Source organism: Podarcis erhardii, assembly GCF_964252035.2.
Source record: "Podarcis erhardii genome assembly, chromosome: 12".
NCBI classification, from domain to species: Eukaryota; Metazoa; Chordata; class Lepidosauria; order Squamata; family Lacertidae; genus Podarcis; species Podarcis erhardii.
In genome coordinates, this window is record NC_138513.1 from 36,016,226 (window position 1) to 36,043,794 (window position 27,569).

Sequence of the window (27,569 nt, forward strand, 5' to 3'; positions counted from 1 at the left end):
AGATGAAACTCGTCAAACTGTACACTAAAGGACTCCAGAACGCTTAAAACTATGGGATACACAAGACTGACAGTGCAGATTTTTTTAGCACAAAGTAGCCTTATTTCATATACTCCAAACCTACTGACAATTACAAACTGCAAATGTACCATTTTAATCTACTCATTTTCAGTACCTAAAGTAAACTTAGTTGATATTCTGTTTTTAATGCTGGCAGATAATTTGTGTATAATGGGCTAGACATTGAAAAAAGCTTGGAAAATATTCAGTATCCCTACCTGAATGTAACATTGATCAAGATATTTTGCATCTAACTTCTGCTGAAAATCTGTAGGACTTCTGTTTCCCTGCATTTGCTCTTATGGACCAGCTACCCCTCTTAATTATTTTTTTTAGCAAAACATCCTTTTACATAATTTGATGCAACCCACAGCTTTGTGGATATATTAAAACTCCATGTGCATGGTCTGTACTTCCCACAAAAGTGGTCATTAATGCTCTCGTTAACAGATGGGAGTAGACACAACAGAACCAAATATTTCAGATTTGCGTTAGTCTCAGTTCAAAGTGTTTGGCATTTATTCCTTAAAGGTTTTACAAAATGTCCTAGCAGTGCTATGAAAATGATCAAGACAGCTGACAATAATATTAAGAAATGCAAAAATATACAGAAGACAGTAATATCAGAAGTGTGCATACACTGCACTAAGAACTCAAAATTCTGCACTTCAGTTTTTCCCCCATACATCTTTAAAACCATCAGTTGGCTCTTGCCAACCCTTGGAAATAACTCTCAGTCTCATCTCTGAATTGTGACATTTTACCATGCATGACACATTCACTTTTCAGCCTCTCTTTGAAATGTTAAAGATCCAAAACTTATTTTTAATAAAAAAAACTGAATGTTCTCAGGGTGACAAATTCTGCAGCCAGTACCAAGTTCTGTGCTTATACCCAGGTTGCACTGAATTGTGAAATATATACAGCTCTGGGCAACTAATTAAAAGGCAAGGGTTCTATACAGCAGCAGAAACTATCAAGAGAAATCTCAAAATATTTAAGGAAAATGGAAATAAGCGTCAAACATTTGATAGCACTGGTATACCGGATTCAAAATATATTGGGAATAATTAACCTTGGTCGCAGAAAAATATTCTTAGAAAGAAAGCCATTTGAATCTCCATTAAAATAACTATTACACAAGAAATGTGTCTATGTACATTTTTATACTCACAGAGTGTAATTAAATTAAAAAATAAAAGTACAGTATGCTATCATTTTTGTGCATTTCAATAATGTTCCTCAAAAAAGTTATTCAAATTGTTTAAGATGAACAACTTTTGTGAAAAGCCATCTAAACGCCTTAAATCTTTCATTTTTCATACCCATTAACTGTATTTGATAAAGCTTACTGATTTGTAAATCTGTAGTCAGATACATATTCAACAGTTGTTTTTTTAGTGAAGAGAAATTTCAAATTGGCAAAGAGAACTTTCTTTGAAAATGGCTTCTTCTATCTCAGAAAGTTTTTCCTTTCTGTGAATTCTGCCAAGTGGGACGAAAGGGGACATCACTAATGTTTCCATGTCTAGGAAATCACTGTGGCTTTTCTTTACAAAATGTTTTGACTATCTAGCCCACTATATACAACTTTTGGTTTTAAACCATATCTATGGCAAACATAAGACTTTGAGTACTGTTTCAGTTTGAAAATAAATTTGGGTAAGGCATCGACACATTCTCTATTCTTCCTGGAAGCATACTGAAGAATACTGCCATAGTATTAAGTGCCTAAAACAGGCCAACATATTAGGTGGAAACTAAACATTATGAAATATATATTCTGCAAATTTCTAAAGCAGTAAGGATTTAGATTTCTACTTCTTTAATATTGCTAGAATTTAAGCAAACACCACACACCTTCCAGTCCTCTGTAGTTCAGGTCCAGCATGATGGCCTTCTTCAAGAGACTCTCCAGGAGAAGCAGCTCCATTTGGAAATTTAGGTATCTTCCGTTTTTCCTGTATCAAGGAAATGCATGAAAAGATTGCATTAAGGTCAAACCACAATAGCAAGCACAATTTCAAGGTCTCTCCCTCGCACCTAAGGAAAGGCCTTCACACTGAGCATGTGATGCTATTTTCCTGCCAAACTCAAAAAGTATTTTTCAAAAAGCAGCGTTAATTATTCACTGAGAAATTATTCTGCAACACTTAACATGGCTCTGAGAGAAAAATCTTTTGATTATTAAAAACTTTAGCTATCATTAACTATGCAAGGAGATAAGTTCACAAGAGGGGAAAACCAAACTTTTTGCTTCATTCTAAGTAATGATTATTTTTGTATCAGAACAGCTGATTAGCATGGCATTATCTAGGGAGAAATTCTGTACACAGAAACCATTTAGTTTTAAAAAAAATACTATTTGCAGAATTCGCTTCATCAAAGCAATTAGACACATTCAATTCACTGTTTAGTCCATCCTGTATCATGAGCTCAGGGTAATCAAACACACTTTGCAGCATTCAGATACTGAACATAGCATGTTTTCCTTCAAAGTTAGGAGCCAACATTTAGCCACCTCTCTCAAAAGGATTAGCAGCTCCGTGAAGTGGTTTTCAGTTTCAACCAGCACTTTTTCATTCTGTGTGTATCTCATGCAGTTTTGTCATTTTTTTAGCTGTTTGCATATCCCACCTATGTCCTGTCACACCACTACACTCTTTTAAGGTGCCCTTCACTAGAAAAGTTCTTACCTGAGAAGGAACACTTTTGGGTGGCTCAATTCGAATAGATGGATCCCACTCTCCTGGAGGCAGAACTGTTACTTGATCTAAAAATTCATCGATTCCAGAGAGCAGATCATTTCGGTCTTTAGCTTTATAAGCAACATCATGGAAAACCTTTATAAAATATATACACACTTATATTTGATTTCCTGACATGGTGAAACTCTTCTCTAAGAGGCTGGAAAGGCATCACAGTTATTATTTTAAAAGGCTCAAATAAATAACTTGTTTCTATACTCAGTTCTACATGCAAATATGCCTATGATCAGCTTTCAAATGCATGCTCAAGACACAAGTTATGTGTGTGCGGTTATGTACACATACACCTGTTTGCATGGACAATGACATTTCAAGCCTATAATATTGATATTTAAACATAGTAAACATCTGTCAAAGTTTCAGAGTAGCAAGGAAAGGAAAGTTCATAAAGACTGCACTCCTATACACACATACATGGGAATATGTCCTGTTGTAGCTAACATGCATAGGATTGTACCACGCAAGGAGGAAGGAACAGTGAAAAATCTAAGAGCATTATTGTGAGATGTATATATACATACAGATTTCACAAAAGTGGTGCTTTCATTTAGTAATTATTTCACACACACAGAGCTTTAGGAATTTATTAAAAACACAACATGACATAATTCACTGCACCATTCATAAATTCATGCTTATGGTAAACATACTCGTTCCATAGCTATTTCCTTCAATCACCATATAATCATTAGCCATGCCAAGTTCTACTTGAATGAAGATCCCATTCAGATTTTTAAGTGAATACTTTGATCAGATACAGGATGCTTAGTACTCACGTCATCTGTCATAAGTGTTGCTATTGATCGACCAATCTCATGGTATTGCGGCGCTTTGCCTGCTGGACCCAGCAAAAGAAAAAGGAATCTGTGGAAGAATGAAACAGACTACAAGAAATCAGACATTAGAACTACGATAAGCTGAATTTTTTAGCATCAGTGATCAGTGAAGATATGTCAGGTGCTGTGAGAAAGCATAAATATGGAACTGGAAGGCTGCCCAGTGTCTAACTCAGTTAGTGGCAACAGATTACCATTTCCATTTATTTTTAAAAAATGAAATAAAAACATACCTACAATATTTCACACCAATGCACAAAGTAACAAACAACAACAAGGAGGTGGCAGCAAAGGAAGTATTTCTCAGTTAAGAATTTCTGCCTGAAAAGCTTAAGAGTCAAAACCATATTATACAAATTCAAAATTCCAGCTTTATTATATGTAAGATTTTCCTTACCGGGTAGGAACAGGAACTTCTGTAAGGCCTGAGAGAAGTACAGCGGGGGCCAGCCTCACAAAAGCAATAATTGGTCTCTCCAAAAAATCCACTTCTCCCACCAACACATTTGATGCCTCTGCACCTATGGGAATCTTCCTCATAAAATTCATATCTACCTATTTACAAGGATTAAAAATAGCTACTTAGTTTACAGTTGATTAATGCTAAAAGTGTTTCTAAAACTAGGATTAATGGTATGTGACTCTGTTGTGAACAGAACACTATGGCGTTGCTACAGGAACAAATGTGTGTCAGAAGAAGCTTCAGAAATACATTTATAATGTAACCATATCTGCACACATTTTTGCATATTTTAGTATAAATATTTAAACACAACTACTCTTTTAAAAAACAGTTTTTATTATTGGTATCTACAAATATCACTAAAAAGTCACTGCAGTTATATACAAAGTTCTTTCATTTTATAAAATCGGCCTGAGGGGAAAAACTAGTTTTGGAGAAGTATTTACTGATATATATAAGGTTTATTAATAAATTAATTGTGCAAACTGTGTATATAATTACAGAAGAATACCACCATATTGTACAGCACATGAACTATCGGTTCACATACAGACAGATACACAAAGATCACTGAAACTAAGACACCAGTTACACAGCTATCTAGGAAATAAAACTTACAGCTGGCCTCTTGAGTCCCACACCAAGTGTGCCACAACTACAGTGCCAGGAGGCAGACTCCTGCCCAACAGGAGACAAGGCAGGTGCAGAGAAGAATAGGCCAAGTAAAAACACAAAAACTGTGATAGAGGAGCAGGAATAGTGGCATCTGCCATGATTAACTAAAACGTAAGTTAACTTCGTTTACATTTAATTTACAAGATGCACATTCACAGACAACTTTTAAATTAGTAATTACATTGCTCAACTGAATTATATAAAACAAACGGATGCAATCTTGTCCCTCTGCAGGTTTAAATACAGAAAACTAGGAGGAGGAATAGTGCCTTAAATGCTTCAAGCAACAACAGAAAAGTAGGCTTCTATATTGTTTCCAGGAAATAAAATATACACCGCATTAAAATCTCCACTGCAAGATAGCATTCATTCCAATACTAAAGGATTCAGTTCTGCACACTTGAACTCAGTCCTAAAGTGTTGATTTTAGCAGCACTGGCACATACCAGGCTTCCACTGCCGCAACTGGACTGTGACCAAGTAGGATACAACCCTGCTACAAAAGGCATAAGGGAATAGTGGCTGGAAAACAAAATCATCCATACGGCTGCACGACTCTTGCTATCTCTAAGCATACCAAATGTAGCCAGAGATTTCCAGGAAGAGTTCTCTACCCTGTTTCTGCAGCTGGCCAATAATAAATGAGCTGGTGATGCAGAGGCCATGCCAATCCAGGAGCACTACAAAATGTGTTCAGGTATTAACTGGGCATTGGCATAAGAGGCAGCTTGGGATAGGGGACATACTAGAAACCATGACTAAAACAAACCCTGGTCATTGTTTGTGGCTGTAGGAGATTTCCTTGGTCATTTATATAGGAAGTAATGTAGAGACATCAGCTGCTAATCCTACAGTCCAGAAAATTATGGAAATATGTTCATAATTCTTAATTTCTTTCTAGGAGTCATTACAAAGCTGTCACAAGTAACTTCAAATAAGCAAACAAAAAAATCACTTAGAATTTTTGCTTTTAACAATATACGAATAATGATCTTAAACCCCGAATAAATAAACAGCTTTACAATGCGCAAAGCTCTCTCTCTACTCTCTAAATGACATAGTTTACCTTGCTGAAATCAACAGTGCTGTTTTCTCTACTTCCCCCTGTTCCACTGCTTTTAAGTTCTCCACTTTTTCCAATGTCCAAATTACCGGGTGCAGATTGTGGCGATGCAAGAAGTCCTACAAGCAGAATATACAGGGCCGTTCAAAATTACATCAGTAGAAAACAGACTTAGTTACACAATGACAGTGGCAGCTTTCTAAAAGCGAATGTGGAAGTTAATAAACAAAAGGTGCATTAGTATCAAAAATGCCACACAAACAAGTTATTTTCTTCTGAAAAACAATGAACACTTGTTAAAAAGTTGAAATTAGATGTTGCCTAAATGATGGCCTTTTGCAAAATGCACCAGAACGAAAATGTGTTATTTTTTAAAAGAGAACATAAGAATGTGTGTCTAACCACCAATGCTTTGTGTGTGGATCGTGCATCAGAGGGATGTCATACTTTCTATGAGTCTGAAAAACCACAAAAACATACTTTAGAATACCTAGCAAAACACCTAGCTTGTTACAAGACTGGCCTCAAGATTACATCTATCTTCCATTAGTCAACACTAAAGCAAGAACATATTTTAAATAGGATGTGACCCATGATCCTAAGAATTAATTTTATACATGAACAAGAGGAACCAATTTTATTTAGTTAACACTGCAGTTTCATCTGCTCCCAAGGTGGCAAACCAGTTTTAAGAAAAAAACCAATAGCAAGAAGAACTGTTATAAACTTCAAAGATATATCTGGTATTCAACAAAATTACACTCAGAGCAGACCTATTAAAATCAATGGATTTGCATAGTTTGAAGGGCGATATACACATTTTACTATTATTAAAATTACTACTACTGTAGCACCCTGCTTGTGGTTAACGCTTAGCTGGAATGAAATATTCAACGCAGCAATAGAGAAATTAAAATAATAATTTATTTGTCAGACAAATAAATGAGAGGCACAGTGGTATATGGTTACCAAGCTCTGGCCTGGCCTCCTGCCATTATGGCCAGCACTTATATTTCCTTAACCCAGCCCCCTTGCTCCTCCTTTGGCTGCCTCTATCCAATCAGCCTGGTTGAAATTCCTATTGGCTGTTTGCTAGAACCAATCACAAAAGATACACCCATTTCCTATTGCCTTTTATGGGAAATAAAAGCTATATATTCTTCTATCTATAAATGACAAATAAGTAGTCATATATCTTACATTTGTCTCAACAAGGAACCTTAATTACCAGCTCACCTCTTGCCCTCCTTGCCCTATTGCCCTCCAAAACAGATGGTTAATAGTTTTAAATTTTTGTCAGAGATCTTGGGTTCACATTCTCATGCATCATCAATGAAAGATCTCCTTCTTTGGAGGTTACTTTAAACAAAAGCCTGACAACCACATGTCTAGAGTGCTCTGATGGTGTTTTCCTGCCTGACAGGGGGCTGGGCTGATGGCTGACTTAATTTCAGGATAGTTACAACTCTTACAACTATATGGAATAAGAATCTAGCATAAGGATTTAACATTTCTTAGTTTCTAAATCCTTTGCATAATTACATTTAAGCCAATATATTTCATACATTATCATAGATAGCTTTTTAGAAGAATAAACCTTCTCAAAGTAAAAAGGAAGGAACAGTTTACAGCCTCAAAATAAAATAGGAAGAAGCCTCTTCTTCTGTTTACACCCCCCTTCTCCAGCCAGTTGCTTTTTCCATTTGCTCTTGCCCTTTAACCTTAGGAAAATATGGCTCAAGTTTAATGGGAGGCACATGGTTTTATTTTACTATTTACCAACTCTTAATTATGTTTTTTCTCAGCTTTTTATATTCTGTAATATGTAGGGTCAGTGTAACCTTTGCTCTCAGCCTGTAATTCCCTTTTTACGACTTTGAGAACTGTTTTCTGCTATAAATCAGGGGGCCCCCTTGTCCAGGAGGATAAACATCTTGCCAAAGTACTTAGGCAGCTGGTCTTCTGCCTGGCATAAAACATTTGAAAATCTTTAAGCTCATTTTAAAATACAGGCCCTGATCAAAATATAAGCCTTGATAAAAATGCAGGCTATGATTAGATGCCTCACTACTACTACTGATTAAAACTCTTACAAGATGCCAACTTTTTTTCTTTTCTACTTCACTGCTTTGTCTACCATCTAGTCTTGTACACTGTTTTGGAACTGTTGTTTCACCATTTTGGACAACAGACACAATATGTTACCTCTGTTGTAATATTCTATGAAATACATGGTTTTAAAACTGCATTTTTAAGAACCTTGGCCTAGTCATGACAAGATGCAGATGGGGCTACCAAGAAATCACAGAATCACAGAGCTGGTATATAACACAGAGTTCAATAAGCCACTGCAAAAAAACCCCACCTCTTTGTGCAGAAACAAACAGTCCACATTAGGAACATTAAATAAATAAATGTAAAAGAAATTGCCTCAGCTGGTTCAGTCTTGCTTCCAACCCTGCTCTGGAACTGTGATGGTGCTTATCATCCTCCAACAGGATTGCCCAGTATATCAGAAACTAGACAAGAGAAGTGTGGTCCTGTTGGTTCTGCTTAACGTCTCAAGCGGCTTTTTATGTTCCTGGGGCTGGTGACACTGCTTTACAGTATTCCTGGTCCTTTCTAGCAGAAGGTGGTATCAGAGGGATACTACTCAATTCAATGGCCACTAGCTTACGGTGAGTAACAACTTGTCCCCAACATGTTGAATATCTACAGAAACACCACTGGAGGTTGTCGATTAGGACCACTGCAGCATCCTTATGGTGGGAACAACCAAAGCTCTTTCTTGTAAATGGTATTACATTACTGCATTGTTGTATCAACTTCACTAGCTCCAAGTCTGCTTGCAAGCTCAATTCCAGATGCTGGTTATTTTCTTTATAACCCTAATTAGTTTAGACCAGGAAAGTTGAAGTACCCATTTCTCCAATACAAGGCTTAATTGGAGTGTGTGTGTGAGAGGGTGTTTTCTGCAAGACACTACCGTTGTAAGTTGGGAATGCAAGAGAAGGCTTTCTCTGCAGTAGCAGAGCAGGCAAGCAAATGTACTCTAGGACAACTGCTTGCCCGCTCTTAGTTACACTACTTCATACTAAATTATAATTATTTCCCTTGCATCCTATTCTAGTGGAATCCAAGTTCGGAAAACTTAGGACTGTTTTATGCAGTGTGTTGTCTGATCCCAGACAGTACCAATACCTGCAGAGCAGATTATCTATTTACTGAAAGACACGATTCCATGAAAATCTACAATGGTCATATCTTCTCACATGAGATAACAGAAAGCTCAAAGTTTAAATTAATCTAATATATCAAAGTGCCCCCAGATGACAGTAACCAAGAAACAGAGCAACAAAGGAAACCAATGGAACCTCAGAAAAAAGCAATAATTTCAGGATATGGCTTACAAAGCATCTTCAAGCTGCGTCACACTTTACACAGCACTGCAACAAAACGTGAGTCAGAGAGAAAGAGAGAGATGTTTAGTCCATATTTTCAGGGGACCTACTTTTGTCAAAAGTAAAAAAAAAATGTACATTCGACTTTGCAGTTCGAAGACTTTCAGAGCGTTTAGCCCTAAATATATACGTACTTTACATTTACATCGCAGGTCTTAAAACAACTGAAAGCTGGTTACTGATTGCTACAATAGCCTGAAAAAATAATTTGCTGTACACCAACACAAATAATCAGATGTTAAGCTCCCAGCTAGAGTAGTCAATCTTCCTAGTCTCAACCTCTGTGCAAAAAGCTACTGTGCAGAACAGGAGACTGATGCAAGAGGTCTCACGCAGGAAGTGAATAAGACCAGAACACTGAGGGCTGCAAAAGGCATCCACATCAATCTTACAGGTATAAAGTGCTGCTGTAACCAATGGAGTCTAGCGTTCAAGTACACTAGCAACTGACAGCTCTTACCCATTTAATTCAGAAAAATTAAATGCCCCCTTAACTGTTGCACAAGCCTCTCCTTGCTACAATTCCTAAAAGGGGGCTGGCTACAGTTAAAGTGGCCCTTTTCAAATTAAACAGGAAAGAACTGGTTTATTACCCTGAAGTAGGAATTTCAAGTTGGGTACAGCATGTTACTGTGTTTTCAAAGCACAGGCCACAATTTTTTAAGGTAACTGGCATCTTCTGGTGCTGAAGTATACATCACCTACTATAAATTATGAGGTTTAAAAAGTAGTAAAAGGCCACCATTTGGTATCTTAGTTTCAAGTTTATAATGTATAACTCGCTTGTTTCTTTCTTATTTTTTAAAGGCAGAAGCACTTGCTGAATGAATTCCTTTAGGTTATGAACATAAAAAGTATGGAGAAATACTCAGATATTTCATTGCTTTCAATGTGTTAATACTTGTGTTAATATTTCAGTGTCAACTCCAGTTCGTAATACTGACTAAAGTATCACACAAGAAAATATCACACAAGAAGAAATGAAGCATGCAAACGAGTGACAGACTGATATACAACTCATGATTGCTCAAGCTGTGTGATAAAAACTTTGCAGTGGACGTGATTCAGCTGCAGAAAGCACCACACATGGACAATTTGAGTTCAAATAGTTGCCTGGTATTATGTCACTATTATCCTCTGTCGTCTTCTCCTCGCTTTCCTGAGCTTCTAAATCCTCCTCAGGTGGATGAATTACTACTTTAGGGATATCATCACTAGAAGGAGACACTAGGAGTTCAGCACCCTGGTGCTCAGCTGGTGGTAAATTTGTGGTTCCCTTGTGACCGCACCTAGGACTGGAAGGTGGAGTGCTTTGTGGGGTAGGTAAAGGGGTTGCGCTCCTTGAGACGGCTGGAGATCCAGGAAGAAGGTAATTGAGAAGAAGGGATAAGCGATTCTCTCCTCTCAGGGAAATATTTGAGGCAGAGAGACCAGCTCGTAAAGAGTGGCGGGAGGCTGAAAGGCCTTCCCCTGAGGTAAAACAAATAAAGTGATAAAAAAAATGTTCAGCAGGAAGACAAGTTATTCATATTTTATATAACAAAACTCTAAAAACACAAAACATCACTCAATCATAGGTGAGATAAGACTTAAGCAAAACATAAGAGCTAAGCAGAATTTTCGATGTTAAAAAAGTCAGCTTATATGTACACATATCTACAAGGGAAGGAAGGAAGGAAGGAAGGAAGGAAGGAAGGAAGGAAGGAAGGAGAAATATATTACTGGTGACTGCTTAAGATCCCGAGAGAATTGAGCAAAACATCTAAGTGCTATGCTTATGATAAAGGAATCTATATATATTAAAGCAGACATATAAGCACCTTCTACAAAACAAGTTCTGGGAAAAACAAGAAAGTGCAGTACCTGAAGTATAACATGCAAAATAAAAACACAGTCACTATCCTGACCTAGGATGTCAACAGTATGTGAACCTTTGTTTTTCCTACTTTAAAAACAAGTCACCACAGGAAGGTATGGAAGAAAAATGCTAGGATCAGGGCCTAAAAAGACTCTGTACTGATTACAGGCTCCTAATAATAATGCAACAGTTTGCTGTGGAGCTACCAAACTCAATATCTTTAGAGGCAGGTTTTATCAAAATCAGCAATTTGAAATATACATACATGAAAAGTCAAATATGTGATAATTCTAATTAAGAGTATAGATAGCAATATAAAATGAGATACACATTTGATTACCTCAAATTACCTGAGCAGTGACTCTATTTTTTTTTAGCATCAGAAACCACACCAACAGAAACGAAACACCAAATGTGAGAGCCACTCAGTAAATAAAAAGCACACTATCAGAATATCCTATAATGATTCTATATTATAAGCAAATATAAACACATGCACATACAGAGAATAGCAAACAGGAGAAACCAAGGCAATCATTTAGATAAAAAGCAGTGTGGTTTTCCTCACCAAAATATCATTTATTGATTATTCCTAAAAGAAAAATGGACTTATTATAAAATTCAGTAGCATAGGCATAAAACAGGAAGAGCCAGAAAATAGAGGAGGTATATAATAAAACAAGACACAATATTCATAAGCCTTGGTTTCACAAGCATCTATCCATATATTCAGTGGTGTAAGCACAGTTCTCAATTCTTACAGATCAAAAGGCATGAAGACAAAGTCACTAATTCTACAGACAAATGTTTACTCAATTCCTTATATATCAGGAATGAATTATGAACTTGTTTTCTTCAAGTGTGCTGACTTTTCTCACATCTCTGCATTAAATTTGTTAAAAGTTAAAACAAACTGAATGCCATGACTTATCTCACCATTTCTTTCAAGCAAGAGAGGGTCAGAATGTTTCTTGCCTATATCTGCAAAGGATCGGACAAGGGGAATCCGATTAGTGAATTTTTTTTCATTTTGATGATGGTGCCTCTTCAGAAGAGCTTCTCTGACATTGTCTCTCATAGATTCATCCAGGTGACCAGAAGCTATCATGTTATCCAACACCATATCTATAGAGAGAAAAAGGTTAAATCAAAAATATAGTGACCTCCTGAAGCTGATATAAGTCAAATTCCACATTAAGAGCAATCCGTAAGACTTTCCTTGGTAAATGATGATTCTGGTTAAAGATTATAAAGCAAGCATTTGCTAAACTATGCAAAGCTCCTGCAAGATCTCATGATAGCATCCCAGAGTCCATGCGCTGAGCAGAACTTGCCCAGTATACAAAGCAGGGACATTAAAAGCTCTTTCCGTGCCAGCAGAACCCAGCACAAAAAGAGCTTTTAAGCTCTCCGCCATGCATGCAATTAATTTGTGCAATTTCAACCAGCTGTCTTTCAACCGCACAAGGTTGAAATAACGCAAGTGAATTGGGCACAAGATGCGATCATACTGTATACAATGTGGTCCTTATTTGGAAATGTCCAGATTTCTTCTGAATGAGGCACATTTTTGCTTAGATTTAATCCCAAAACTTAAAATTGCTGCCAACAAAATATGTAGCAGAGTGACAGAATAAGCAATGAAGCCCTGCAATAAACCCTCAGGCTGGAACCATCTTGTTATCTCCCCCTGTGACAATACCCCAGCTTCGGAGAGGTTCTGGTTAAGATTTATGCTAACACACTGAATAAAATGAATTTTTTGTGTTACAACATTATGCTACAGAAAATTAAAGCAAGTACAACTTTTAGCATGGCCCTTATCTGCTAATGAAACACAGTTAATCAGCAGGACTTTTAACTTCAAGCTTTAAGTATAATGGTGGGTATTTTTTGCCTTTATCGTGTTTCTTTCTTAGACAGAATAACCAAAAAAATGCTTTGTTTTGTTTTTTGTTTTAGAACTAGATCTACACAAGCAAAATTTTAAAAATCTTAAAGGAAAACTGGCTGTTACCTGCTATTTCATCCAGCGTACTCGCTCTCATATCCAACATGACTGTCCCGTTTAAGATACAGCTTCTCAGTTCAAAGAGACTGTGCAGAGACAGGGTAGCCACATAAGGCTTGCTCCACCTATCACCACCATCTTCAACATCTTCTTCAAATTTTAGCCATCTGAAACGAAAATACACTGAGCTACATGCACACTAACAAGTCGTCATCTTTCAAAATACTGCTATTTAAACAAAAAAAACCTTAATAAAAACTATTTTTAATTTTTAAAAACTCTGCTATTTACAATCTATGTATTTCTTTAGATGATTGATATATCACTCTTTGCACAGGCCCCAGGACAATTTACAACAAAAAGAGCTGAATAAGAATACATAAAATCTCTCATTTGGCCCTGCTTCTCAGAATCTTCTTTCCATACATTCTATAATTTAAGTGTTTGCTTATTAAAATATTTACAGTACAATCGTATTCTTTCCTACTCAGAAGTAAGCCGTACTAAACTCACTAGGACGTACTCCCAGGTAAAAGAGTACAGGATTATAGCCTCATTTATCCTTCATTTATCAACCACCCTACCACTTGACACCAGCACCCTTATATAAAAGTGAGCAATATCTTTTTTAAAAAAATAAGCAGTAGTATCAACAGCCGTGGAGCTAGGAGAAGTATGCTTAGGGGTTAAGGAATACTTATCAGGCACTTCAAACAGATTTCACATATTTCCACTTGTCTTAATGTAAACTGGAGGGCCAAGTCTCTTTGTGCTGTAATCATCAGTGAGAGAATTTGACGAGGAATATTCATTGGTTACCTGGCAGTTTCTTTCCATTCGTATTCTTCTCCTTCTCTAAAGCAAAGTTCATCCATTTCAGTGAATAGATCGTGGGGAATGTGTTCTTCATCATCATCCTCGGTACCCAGGATAAATTGTACCCTCTGGGATGGTGTGTCTTGATGGAAATAAGATTGTGAAGGGCACATCTTAGTTTAAGGTTTAGATTGTCAAACTCTTACCTATACCACCACACTGCTAAAAACAAAAAGACAACTACTGATGCTGGAAGTGGAAGAGAAGTTATTTTTTAACCAACTTTCTAGAAAAATAACACCATCTATTATTTAGATTTTAGCTCCGCGTATTCCAGTGGTTCTTAGTGGGCGATGAATGTACATGAATACATACAGCTAATTTGAAACAAAACAGAGCACTGTTTGCAGAAACTCTGCAATGGCTAGGTCTCTCTGAGATCAGTCGGACTGCAGCATTTATGAAAGAGTGACCATACAATGCACACTCCTGGAATCGTCTTCCACAAATGGATCCCATGATCAGGGTCTACTTTTGTGCACAGGCATGTGCTAGTCCCTGGTTTAGAAAGGTTTTATGAACCATTGCCAAATATATATGAGGCAAAGACTCACTGGTGCACATGTATAACCTATTTCCCTTGGCCGTATATAAGCAAGACTCTTTAAGCTGGCTCGCATTAACATTAAACATTAAACCATGATCCTCTTCACACACTGCCCTCTCTTCCCCTTGTACGCTTTGACTGGAATTCTTACATTGCAAGGGGTTGGACTAGATGACCCTTGGGGCCCTTGGGGGCCCTTCCAGCTCCACAATTCTATGATTCTACACACCTACTGTGAAGCATATGGTCTTGAGCAAACTGTGCTTGTGTACTAGCAATATACAAAATTTGTAGAGAGAAGAATGACTGCTATGTTTGAAAATACAGGAACATTTGAAATGGTACTTAATCTTTACACAGAAAGATTTCTTTACAAACAGAAATCATAACCGGCATAGAAAAACGAGCAAAAATCCTTAACAGATAAAGGGAGATTATCATGGTTTGAGAATGAAATAAAGCCTCTTGTTCCAGAATCAATATTTCCAGACCTGATTTGAGTGACTTTAAAGGCTCAAAACACTCAAGTAGTGATGCGTTTTCATTTTCGATTAACTCATTTCTAACCTATTAACCTTCTAGCAAAACCTTCCACTGAACGAAAATGGCAAAGGGAGCATGAAAGGGAGCAAGATGCATCTGGATGTTAAATGGGAGTACATACATTTAGCTCCATGTCTTTCCATGATCATAGTCACAATAATGGTCATGGATTAAACTGGACATGATGATCCTTCTCAAGGGGGGGGGGGAATCCAGGGATATTAACTATTTCAAATATATATATGAACAATCCAGGTAGAATGCATATTCTCCTGAATAATACTGAATATTTGGTTAAGTTTGTTATATGGCTTTAATCTTGCTACAGTTTTGAGTGCATTAATAAATTGAAATTCACAAATCCAAATTCCTGAACTACTTCCTTATGGATATCAGACTCTCTCCATTATACAACTTCCTCCTTTAACATTACAACACTCACATTACACAATGTTTCCCTCTTTTCCTCTATTTACATTCATTTCATTATCTGTAGTCATGTACATTTCTTGTATTTAACGCAAAAATCAAGTTAGCAGCCACGTAAACATTTTCAAGGATCTATATTAGAAAACAATTTAAAAGTTCTGAATCTAATCTGACTAGCCACTGACCAGATATAATAATTTAAGATTACGTAGCACAAGAACAGAGTGCAAGTTCTTGACGTAAAAAGTTCATAAAGAATAATAATGAGGCAATAAGCTCTGTGAACATTGTATAAACACAGGCAACTAACTATTGTAATTTCTCTGGAACATGCCCATAAAACCCTACCATGCTGTCAATTCTACTCTTCTTAAAAATAAATAACCAAAAAACTGTGTTTTACTATACTGCTGCTTAAAGCACAATGAAATAACTTTTTTTTCTTACCATAGGATGGAGATTCTCGCCCATCTTCTTTGTCAGTTTCCTTTTCTTTTCTTCTTCTATGATGCTTATGTCCACGGTGCCTATGACGTCGTCGACCCTGCTTTCCAAAGGGGACGTGCACACCAATATAAACAGCTCTGTGACCTTAACCAAAAATGTTATGAAACATATTAGGCATATCAATCAGACAACCACAGACCACATAATTGGCTTGAAATTAGCATTGGGACACTTGTTGTACTATACACTACACATGAATTATCCAAAAGATGACAAAGAGCCAATCCTGCTATTTGATGAACATTGTAATAATGTTCTATTTACAGTGGTACCTCGGATTAAGTACTTAATTCGTTCCGGAGGTCTGTTCTTAACCTGAAACTGTTCTTAACCTGAAGCACCACTTTAGCTAATGGGGCCTCCTGCTGCTGCCGCGCCGCCGGAGCACAATTTCTGTTCTCATCCTGAAGCAAAGTTCTTAACCTGAGGTACTATTTCTGGGTTAGCGGAGTCTGTAACCTGAAGCGTATGTAACCCAAGGTACCGCTGTACAAGAATTTGAAGGCAACAGAGAAGTACCAATCTGGCACAAATGGATTTTCCTTTTTTCATTATCAGGATAGAAATAAAAACATCTTCACTGATTTTTGAACATCTAGATCCCTTTCAAGAAAAGGTTTGAACTCCTTAAAGGATGTACCAGCTCAAAAAATGAATTTGGTACAGAATAATGAGATATGTCAAGGACTTCAAACATCACCTTGCCCAACCACCAATAGATAAAGGAAAGCTGCTGCTGCAACATCCACAGTAGTTTGCCAAACAGCACATAGCAATAACGTCATTAATGGTGTCGTTTTAGAATTTCTGTAGATGTTCACTACTTATTCCATTCATTACACTATTATATAAATCACATACTATGAAAATCATGTGATAATTGGTAATCTCTTTATTATCTTAGGCTACCACAATTTCATTTTCTAGACAGAAAAGGCAGGCTTTTACATTTCCAAGTACTGAAATCTGAACACAGTACTGGGCCCAAACTAGATACAATAAGATGTTTCCTTTCCCCCACAGTGTTTTTGTTGAACTGAAAGTGGCCTCACAGCTGCAAAATGACATGGAGAATTATTAAACAGGATCTCCTTGCCCCATCCTTCTTTTCTGAATATCTGGAAAAACTCATGCAGTTTTTTAAAGGAAAAAAAACCACGTCAGTTTGAGGCTCAGGCGGCCTTAGTGGCATGGAGTGCCTTCCATCAGCTTCAGCTAGTAGCCCAGCTAAACCTCTATCTGGACAGGAATAGCTTATCATTGCCTATGCTCTGGTAACCTCAAGGTTAGATTACTGCAATGTGTTATATGTAGCGCTGCCTCTGAAGACAGTTCGGAAACTCTAGCAGGTACAGAATTCAGCAGCCAGCTTGCTCACCAGAACAATATAGTTTGAGCATATTACACCGATCCTGGCACAACTGCACTAGCTTTCAATTAGTTTCCAGGCCCAATTCAAAGTGCTGGCTCAGGCACAATTCATCAAGGACCACCTCTCCACATAAAAACTGATCCAGACCCTGTCATCACAATTTGAGGCCCTTCTTTGTTTGCCTCCTCCACAAGAGGTCTAGAGGGTAGCAACATGAGACAGGGCATTTTCTGCAGTGGCTCCCCACTTGTGGAATGCTCTCCCAAGAGAGGCTAGCCTGGCAACTTCAAAAACATTCCCCTTCTCACAGGCTCTTAGCTAGTGAAACTTGGGGGGGGGGTATGGTTTTTGTTACTATGTTTATGTATTTTTGTGTTTTTTATGTTGTAAACAGCCCTCTGATGCTCGAGTGAAGGGCGACATATAAATTTAATAAATAAAGAAAGAAAGAAAGAAAGAAGGTGGTGGGACGCAGCACTGAACTGGAACATCTAAACTGGCCTGTAATGAAATTGTCATGACCATGTGTGCCATGGTCAATGTCTATCACAATTAATAAACCAGTGTTGGTTGGAACACAGTCAAAATCGGTATTCTTCTCAACTTCAAAGCAAGTGATTTAGAACTTGCTGTAAGCCTCACCTCACTGAATTGTGGCCTTTTTTTAAACTAAGTCTAGGTTAGAAAAAGAGTCCTGTTCCCAGCTGCAACTTGCCAGCAGTTCGACATCAAACCTGGCTTCTAAGTCAAACGCAGGATGTTCAACTTCACTGCAATTTAAGCAGGAAGCAAACTTGATCACACCCACAGTTGGAAGAGAAAGAAAATAGACATTGAAATTTACACAGGAACACTGTAGAGGAACTGGTGGGGGTGTGGGGGGTGTGTGTGTGTAAGAATTCTTCACAAATAAATCTACTTAGGGAAAGGTCTACTAGAATGGCACGCTCCAGATGAATTTAGATACCGTAATCCTAACTCAAGTTTAAGGAACTGAGATATAAATGAGCCTTTTGCCTGCATACAAAGCCTGTTCTCTCTTCTCCCCTTCGTAGTGGCCACAATGAAATAATTAGAAGTAACTAATTAACCATAGTATCCCCTTCATCAAACTTGAAACTACTTCCACATTTCACCGAGGCATACTGCAAAGAATATATGATGCCCAATGTAGTCCCTGGGTATGTGGGAGAGAGGGGGGATGGAGGGGAAGAGGAACATCATCCATATGTAAAAATATTAAGTAATTCCATTAAATTCCATGGTCTCAAGTCATATACAAAAAAAAAAATCCTTATAGTCCAAAGGATACAGCTGAATTGTTAAATGACCTTCAGAAACCCCACTTCCACAATGGCTGTGCCATACTAATCCCAAGCAAAGCTTGTTACCGAATTAGCTTAATCTAATACTCAACAGCATTAATAGAATGAAGGACACTAAATTTAGTATACATAGCTCCAGAGACAGTTGTTTGGTTTAATCAGACATGACTTTATCCAAGCTTAGTTGACAAAATCCACAAATGGTATTTACCAGTTAAGGTCATTAATGGTGTCACTTTAAAATTTCTTAAAAGGTGCTCACTACTTATTCTACTGTATATACTCAGACCACACACCATGGAAAACTTATGATACGTAGAAAATAAACAAAATACATTAAAGGCAATTCCAAATCAGCTGATTTTTGCACAGCATCAGAATACACTTTTAAAAAAGCAATTCACTACTTTTTATCCAATAATTTTATATTATTACTGTATTATACCTGTAAGTAATATGCAACATATAATCTTATATTTTTAAAAAAACACCCAGAAAATTCTTACAAAGTATCGTCTCATTAAAAAAACCTCTACCTTCTCTGGCAACTCAATATTACAATTTCATTCTTGATTTTATTCATTCAGATATATATAATACCTCTTTTGTAAACTCATTAACTATGAAGCATAGCACTCTAGCTTCAATGGAACCTACTTGAAACAATTTTTGCTTAAAACTGCAGTCTAGCTTTGGCATTTTCTTACACACGTTCAAGGATTTCCCCATTATGTTAACATGTTAAACTTACATACACAGAGAAACGGAAGAATATTTTGCTGTCAAAGAGCAGAAATCCAGATTGAAAAGTCTGCCACTATTATTCAGAACACAGTTTATAGTATCACATATTCGAGATAATAGAACTATTAAATGTAAACACGGTTACACCTGGCAAAGAAAAACCTAAGTGAAGCTAAGTAAAAGTCAAGTGCAGCCCCCTCTTCTTAATGAGCTTTCTTTGGACTTATGCCATGGAAAAAGCAGATGGCACAAGCCATCGTTTTTCAAGGATGCATCAGGAGCCAAATTTCATAACATAAGCAAATACCAGATGACTGCTCACTTCACAAAATGGCATCATTGTCTTCTGTCCAACTAACATCTTCAAGTTCTTTTCATGGTGTTCTTAGTAAAGTGTGTGCCTGAGTTTGCAGACAGCTTTCACTGCTGCACAGTGCAAGTCTCTTAATTAGATTTCTTCCTCCACATACTCTTATTTGCATGGTTACCTGTATAAGTTTGTTTCTCTTCCACAACCAGTTACAAATATTTTCCACATATTCAGCAAATCAGAGAGAGCTTAAATCAGTAGCTATCCTAATACCCTTTAAACCATTCAACAAGCACGTCCCAAGCACAGCACAACTGCAGGGATACTCTCTGACCCCTGATTCTACTCAAAACTGGAGATGATTGCAGGAGGGGGGGTTTTGGTGTTGTGCTCTCTTGAGGTTCTCAGAGCACCTCAAATCCTGTCTCTTTCACTAAAAAGGATGGCAAAGCATAGAGCTAGAAAGGAGAAAGGGTAATTGTACCTGACTTCATCTTGCATGTTGGATGCAATGCACACTAACAACTTAGGTGGAAATCCCAGGCATGACTTCAAATGGCATCGATGCAACCATGCCAAACCGGATAACACAAGTGCAGCACTAGGATTCTAACATGTTTTACTTTTGAACTTGGGAAAAATAACAATCCTAACGAGACTGAAAAAATATACTTACTTTCTAGTTCTTCTTTCTCAAAGTTTGTGTTGATAGTAGAGCTGATTTTGCCCGTATCCACAACAGCTTCTTCATCATGACCCTAAAAAAGACAGAGCAGACATCCAGTTTTAACACTATAATCACATCTACATATTTATGTTTCCATTTTATAAATGACTATGAAAAAATCTTAAAAAATTGCTTGTGATACCATCTTCAGAAGGTTAGGAATAACAGAGAACACAGGGTTATTTTCTGGAACTGCATATTTTAGTATAAGTTTTTTGGCAAGTCATCATGTTGCCCAGAAAGCCTGAGTGGAATGAAAACCAGTTTTATACCCCATTTTCAATTGCTTGTCATAGTCGAACTTAATAGTTTTGTGTAAGCTTGTCTAGCATGTGAAAACAAGAGTTACTGAGTAACAGACTGTGCATCTTCTATAAAAAGGGAAGGGAAATTACCATGATTCAAAGGAAACATTAAAAACTTTGGGTGAAAATAAGCTTCACAAATATATCCTCTTTTTCAAGCTGTGCATTTAGCAAACACATTTTTATAATGACCCTAAAAAGGCATTATGTTGCACAAAATATCTCTCTCTTTTTACTTCTGCCAAGTTAAACATTAAATGCATTTCTGTATTATGGATTTTGTAGCTTAAATCTGCATTAAAGTGTTTTCCATTTAACTACTGGCTTCCAACATTTCTTAAAGAGTTAAGCTGTAGATATTTCTCCTTCCAAAAACCTAAGAATTAGTTGGCAATAGTGTAGCATTGCAGAGACTTACGATTCTGAATAGCAAAAGGGAGGAAGAGAAAGAATCTTACTGAAAAAATCCTGAAAGCCAAGAGGCACAAAATTTACACTTCCAATCACGGCTTAGCCAAAAACTCATTGGGCAGATTTATGCAAATAACTACCTCTCTGCAGCAGGTCCTTATGGGGATGAAGTGGGTTCAAGACAACCCATACACATTGAAAGGTTGCAGGGCTGCACAAGCCATCCCTGTCCCTCCTCCCATACTACTAATGGGCCTCGCGGCCACATACCCCCACCATCACAAATTTGGTGAGTGAAAAAAAGTCAATATTGATAAATAGGGCCTGATGAGCTGCACCCAAGGGTACTAAAAGAGTTTGCAGATGTAATCTCAGAACCTCTGTCTATAATCTGTGAGTATTCTTGGATAATAGATAAGGTCCCTGTGGACTGGAGATGGACTGGAGGGAGAAAGAAGACGCAGGTAACTACTGACATAGATACCAGGTCCTAGAATAGATAATTAGAAAGTCAGTCTGTGAGCTTTTAGAAAAGAATGCTGTGATTACTAAGACTCAGCACAGGTTTCTCAAAAACAAGTCATGCCATATATCGAGAGTGCATTCCACTCTAAGGCAAAAATCCTGCTTGTATCATATAATGTAGCAATAGAAACAGCTAAGATGCTCAGAATATTTCATTTATTTAGTGAGTGCATGACTCTCTACACGGTATTAAGAGAACAAATCCTTGCTCTCAGGAGCTTACAGTCTAAAATGTGACATAAGGGAGACCCCACTAGAAATAGAGGCTATGCCAAGGGTGGGCAAACACTGAGGGCAATAGAGATACATATAGATATAAATAGATAGATAGATAGATAGATAGATAGACAGACAGACACATATACATACAGACACACACACACACACACACACACACACACACACAGAGAGATTCTTCCCTTTATTACTACGTCTCTCTCTCTATATATATATACATATACACACAATAACTAAGCCTTAAGTATAACTAAAATTATTAAATGCAGATTCTTCCCCTCATTACTACCTCTATTTCCAGCATTTTTGCCTTAGAGTGGAATGCAGTCTTCTCTACAAAAGATAAGATTCTTTTCTTCTAGAAAAAACCGTCATGAGAGTGCATCTTGCAAATACTACTAGATACTCCTAAAAGGAGAATGCCAGAAAAAAAGTTCATTTTTAGGTTACATATAAAGTTATGATATGATTCACAATCATGACTGCATGCTTGGTAGGGTCGCAAGAGAGAGAATTATTGATGGCTGCTAGCTCCTTAAGAGAAAATAGACTGGCTCCCTCCTGGTTGCCCTTCCACCAGCAGATGAAGACTTCCTTGTTCTAACAGGCCTTCGAAAACAAAGTGCTTTTAATGAAAAGACTGGTGTCATGATGTTTTTCTTATAATTATCAGTACGGTTTTAATATATTTTATATATGCATATAATTTTTAATTCTATCAATTATTTGTGTTTTAATGGTTTTTTCCTATGTGTTTAGTAGCTCTTATTTTTATCTGCAAGCCACCTTGAGTCCCGTCAGGGAAGAAGACAGTTATACATTATTTTTTTTAAATCAAAGTCATCTGCGCATACCAGGAGATGAGAACCTGTGACCCTCCAGATGTTGCTAGACTACAACTCCCATCCTCTTTGACCACTAGCTATCTAGGGCTGCTGGACAACTGGACTCAACAGCATTTGAAGAACTACAGATTCACCATTCTTGCCATAGGCTATGGTATCGCCTTAATTATGTAGCATTTGTAACTCTTGTGTGCATTCAGATTAAAATGTTTTTATCTATTAACTTTTAAACTCCTACCAGCTTTTTTATGCTTTAAAAAACACAGAACACAATTAACTACTTTATGCCCCATACCATTAATGATCATTAATGTTCTGTGGCACATGTGTCAGTGTGTCTGGCTGCTAACCAGAAGGTTGGTAGTTTGAGCCCACCCAGGGATGCCTGTGTACAGGATTCCTGCACTACCAAGGGTTGGATTAGATGACCCTCAGTGTCCCTTCAAACTCTACAATTCTATGATTCTATGCTTCTTACTATTCAATGCTAAAGCATTTAAGAACTTTAAAAACAAGTAGTGCAATGTTCAAAACAAGCTCTCCTTAATGTACTTTGGACAAATACTAAAGTACAGTGGTACCTCTGGATTAGAATGGGATTCGTTCCGGAGCCCCGTTCACATCCTGAAGCGATCACAACCTGCATCTGCGGGTCGTGATTCGCCACATCTGCGCATGACGTCATTTTGAGCGTCTGCGTATGCATGAGCGGCGAAACCTGGAAGTAACGCATTCCGTTACTTTCGGGTCATTGCGAAGCACAACCCGAAAACACTCAACTCGAAGCTACTTTAACCCAAGGTATGACTGTATATTAAGGTTAGATGAGGGGTGCATAAAGCACCACAAATTTAAGATGGCCACAACTACAGCCAACCAAAGACAACCAACCACACCCTAGGCCATCCCCAACCTCTCTCACCACCAAGGAAATACAACAAGCGAATAGTAAGAGAACCCACATGTGACACTGGAACAAATATTAATAATAATAATTTATTATTTGTACCCCGCCCATCTGGCTGGGTTTCCCCAGCCACTCTGGGCGGCTTCCATAAAAACCAGAAATACACTAAAATATCACAGATTAAAAACTTCCCTGAACAGGGCTGCCTTAAGATGTCTTCTGAATGTCAGGTAGTTATTTATCGCTTTGACATCTGATGGGAGGGCGTTCCACAGGGTGGGTGCCACTACCGAGAAGGCCCTCTGCCTGGTTCCCTGTAGCTTTGCTTCTCGTAATGAGGGAACCGCCAGAAGGCCCTCGGCGCTGGACCTCAGTGTCCGGGCAGAACGATGGGGGTGGAGACGCTCCTTCAGGTATACTGGGCCGAGGCCGTTTAGGGCTTTAAAGGTCAACACCAGCACTTTGAATTGTGCTCAGAAACGTACTGGGAGCCAATGTAGGTCTTTCAAGACCGGTGTTATGTGGTCTCGGCGGCCGCCCCCAGTCACCAGTCTAGCTAAGAATAGAAGCATTGCCACCCCACCCCACTCACTATTTCCCCCTCTTTTCTTCCTAACCTAACATTGTATGCAATAATAAAGTCTCACAACAAATGAAACTGATCTGTAGAAAACACAACTTGAAAAAAGAGACAATGCACGTATTTTTGTGAACTAAGAAATCTTTAATAAAAAATTTAATAAAAAAAAAGATAACCACAACTAAGTGGGGCCAATGTTGAGACATTACCAAATTATGAAGTTGTCTTATTCACTCAGAGAAGGCAAAAACAGCCTACATAAATTCTCGTTTCAGGTTGGAGTCATAAAAATGTTCTAATTCAGGAGGAAGGACTGAAGGCTAATTATTTATCAGTTGTATGATTCCACAAGCTTTTACATTTGTATTTGTATTTACATTTCCCTCTCTTATTTGGTTATTAATACTACCATTTGATGATTAATTTTCAATACATTATGAGATTTGATTATTGCAATGTTGCTTTAATTAAAGGCAACGAAACTGCTTACACTATGCCAGAGGGGGAAAATGTGTTTTAGAATGCTGTTTATACCAACATTGTAATTTTGACAAATATGAAACAGGCGTTCTTTGCCAGCTCGCTCATAAAAAAGTGGCCTTCAAAATTATATCATGTGAAAGCAGCCTGTCTATAGATTAGATTACTGCAAGGCATGTGTGCCCTTGTAGACCTTCCCAAGGCATTAAAGGCATGCCTGTTTTTAAAAATTACAATACAAATACACTGAGATTGAGATTATTCCATGAAGTAATAGTAGCCTTAATCCCATTCTTAATTTTTTTTGTCAAACAACTTGAAATTAACAAAGCTCTGAGTTAGGAACTAATTTTCTGCTTAAACTATAATCCTTAGTCTTCAATATACTATATCTGTTGCTATAAACAGAACTTAGTCACATAGGTTTCCAATACTTAATAACGTGCAAGTAAAACTCGCTCAACACATTGCTGAATTTGCAGCTTTCTAGGGCACATCATGAAAGTCACCTTCTGCTCTGCATCTCTCTTAATATACTTTTCTGTGTCTGAAAAGTATGTAACTGAAAGCTAGTGAGGTTTATATGAACCTATTTAGCTTCCCCAGTAGTCCAATTCCATGCAGAAAAAGGATTGACTCATCAGAAAGCTGAATAAGAGGGGCTTTGCAGTCTTTACAAGCTGTTACATGTTCTGACACAATAGAATTAGGCAAAAAATTGACTTAAATAAAGACCTGTTTGCTGAAAAATAGCAGCATGATAGGTATTATGGTGACCAAGAATTTCTCTAGTACTTTTTAAAGCTGTTTAAGATACTGGATCTTACAAAATCATTTGGTAGTGAATTTCATAACCATGTATCATGTTAAAAACCTTCAACCTGCTGCCAATCAGCTTCATTACATGACCCTGAGGTTTTTTTTTTTTTTCTCGCATAATTTTTATTGACCCTGAGTTTTAGTATTGTTGAAGGAAAACAACTTTCTCTCTCTTCATACTGTTCAAAATGTTATCGATCTCAAGCATACCTGCCTCAGTTGTTGTCTTTTTAAAAAAACAAAAACAAAAATCTGCCCCAATTATATTAGCCTTCCCTTGTATAGAAGATGCTTCAACATAATAAACTGTTGTTCCAGGCATTTTTCCAGAATTCCAGGAATGTTTTTCTGGTTGTCACAGTCCAGATAAACTTACAGGATTTTTTTGTGCCATTACAATCAGCCTTGCACTTACTTACATCAGTCATGTCAGATGGCACTCCTAATTTGCATTCATCTTACTGTGTTTGTAAGCTTCTGACATCATAGCTCCCTGGTTACCACAAGACATTTTAACACTGAAGCAAATATAAGGGGAAATAGGGAAGGAGTTTTTCATTGTCTTTGCAATTCCTACTGAGATGAAACAGACTGGAATCTGATTCTCTGCAGGCAATAGAACTAAATCAGAACAGAGACAGACAGAAAGGAGAAACTAAGAGGATCCATAAAATGCAGAAACACTTTAAAGTATGCATTTTCACCAACCATTTGCACTGTTTAATATTAATCAGCGAGTCTTCTAAGAAAAGTAAGATACCTTAAAATAAATGTAAGTTTATTCTGATCAAAGCATGTCCTTAATTTGATTAGCATTCTCAAATAACTTTAAGTGTTCTACCATCACTTTTAAAAACACCACAACTTTTAATTGAACTAATGCTGTCAGCTGAAAGAATGCTCATCTAACAGATGTGTAATGTAAAACTAAAGTTGTCGTAATATTTTTGCTTTGTGAAAAATGCACACTAAACTACCTACATTAAAGGCAAAAAGTAGCATTACACTTAAGGCCAATTCATCAGATACCTGTACATGTTTATATTTGACGGGGATTTCACCAGGGTATATGTTATGACAGCAGAAATCAGCAAGTACACACTTTTACACACTTGTATTTCAGGCATGGCAATTCACCCCCATCCCATTATGCCAGGCAGTAAGGGGTTTGGACTCAGAAGAAAATCTGCTGAACAGGTGGCCACAATGCATGCTGGAGGGTTATTCACCAGTGCAAATGTAAGGAGGTGTGTATTAATCTGAATTTATGATATGGTTTATCTCAGCAGATCATGACTTAAGTACAAGATTGACAGAACTCTAATATGACATGAGATCTTTCATGATGAGCTTTGGTGACCATGGAAAAAGCCAGCCTCCAGCCTCCTGCTGAAAGGCATTTTGGGCATATCCTGCCTTCACCCACATCTGACCAGAAGATTAACACATGCAAATTTTGTTTTCAAGTACATGATACTCAACTCCTCAGTGAGATCCATCCCCACAATGGTAAGGTGATTTAAAGGCAGATGGCAGGCAGAGATGGGCAGGTGCAGATACCATCAAAGTCTTTCACCCTTTTGTTAAGCAAACAGGAACAGGATGACCAAAGATGGGCAAGGTGAGAACTAGACAGGAAAGTCTGGAAGAGATTATGGAAATGGTAGGAATCAATCATTTCACAGACCCTTTCCCTCTCCACTAGTATGCCTTGGCAAAAGGGTATTTTTAAAAACCTATTAGATTCAAAGGCTAGTTGGCCTTCATATCTCCAACAGGATAGAACTTAACCAGCACTCCCCAGATCTCAACACACTGCTGCTTCACTTTAAGGACAAGTATACTTTCATTTCCCTACTCCTTCTAGCAGCTTCTGTAGGGCTTT

General features: G+C 37.5%; 1 protein-coding gene across 9 annotated transcripts in view; it reads right to left on the minus strand.

The window, feature by feature from the left end:
• Positions 1-27,569, minus strand: part of SLC4A7 (solute carrier family 4 member 7) — a 68,005-nt gene that overhangs the window by 22,818 nt on the left and 17,618 nt on the right. For 2 of the 9 annotated variants that reach the window (XM_081881853.1, XM_081881852.1), the window contains 12 exons: positions 20,525-20,606; positions 16,038-16,181; positions 14,015-14,153; positions 13,202-13,362; positions 12,121-12,309; positions 10,440-10,796; positions 5,869-5,984; positions 4,746-4,805; positions 4,062-4,219; positions 3,605-3,692; positions 2,757-2,903; positions 1,921-2,021 (listed from right to left, as the gene is read on the minus strand). In XM_081881853.1, coding sequence (XP_081737979.1) covers positions 1,921-2,021; positions 2,757-2,903; positions 3,605-3,692; positions 4,062-4,219; positions 4,746-4,805; positions 5,869-5,984; positions 10,440-10,796; positions 12,121-12,309; positions 13,202-13,362; positions 14,015-14,153; positions 16,038-16,181; positions 20,525-20,606 — 1,742 coding nt within the window. The remainder of the gene's footprint in view (positions 1-1,920; positions 2,022-2,756; positions 2,904-3,604; positions 3,693-4,061; positions 4,220-4,745; positions 4,806-5,868; positions 5,985-10,439; positions 10,797-12,120; positions 12,310-13,201; positions 13,363-14,014; positions 14,154-16,037; positions 16,182-20,524; positions 20,607-27,569) is intronic. The other 7 variants (XM_081881856.1, XM_081881854.1, XM_081881860.1 and 4 more) reach the window with 5 other exon arrangements.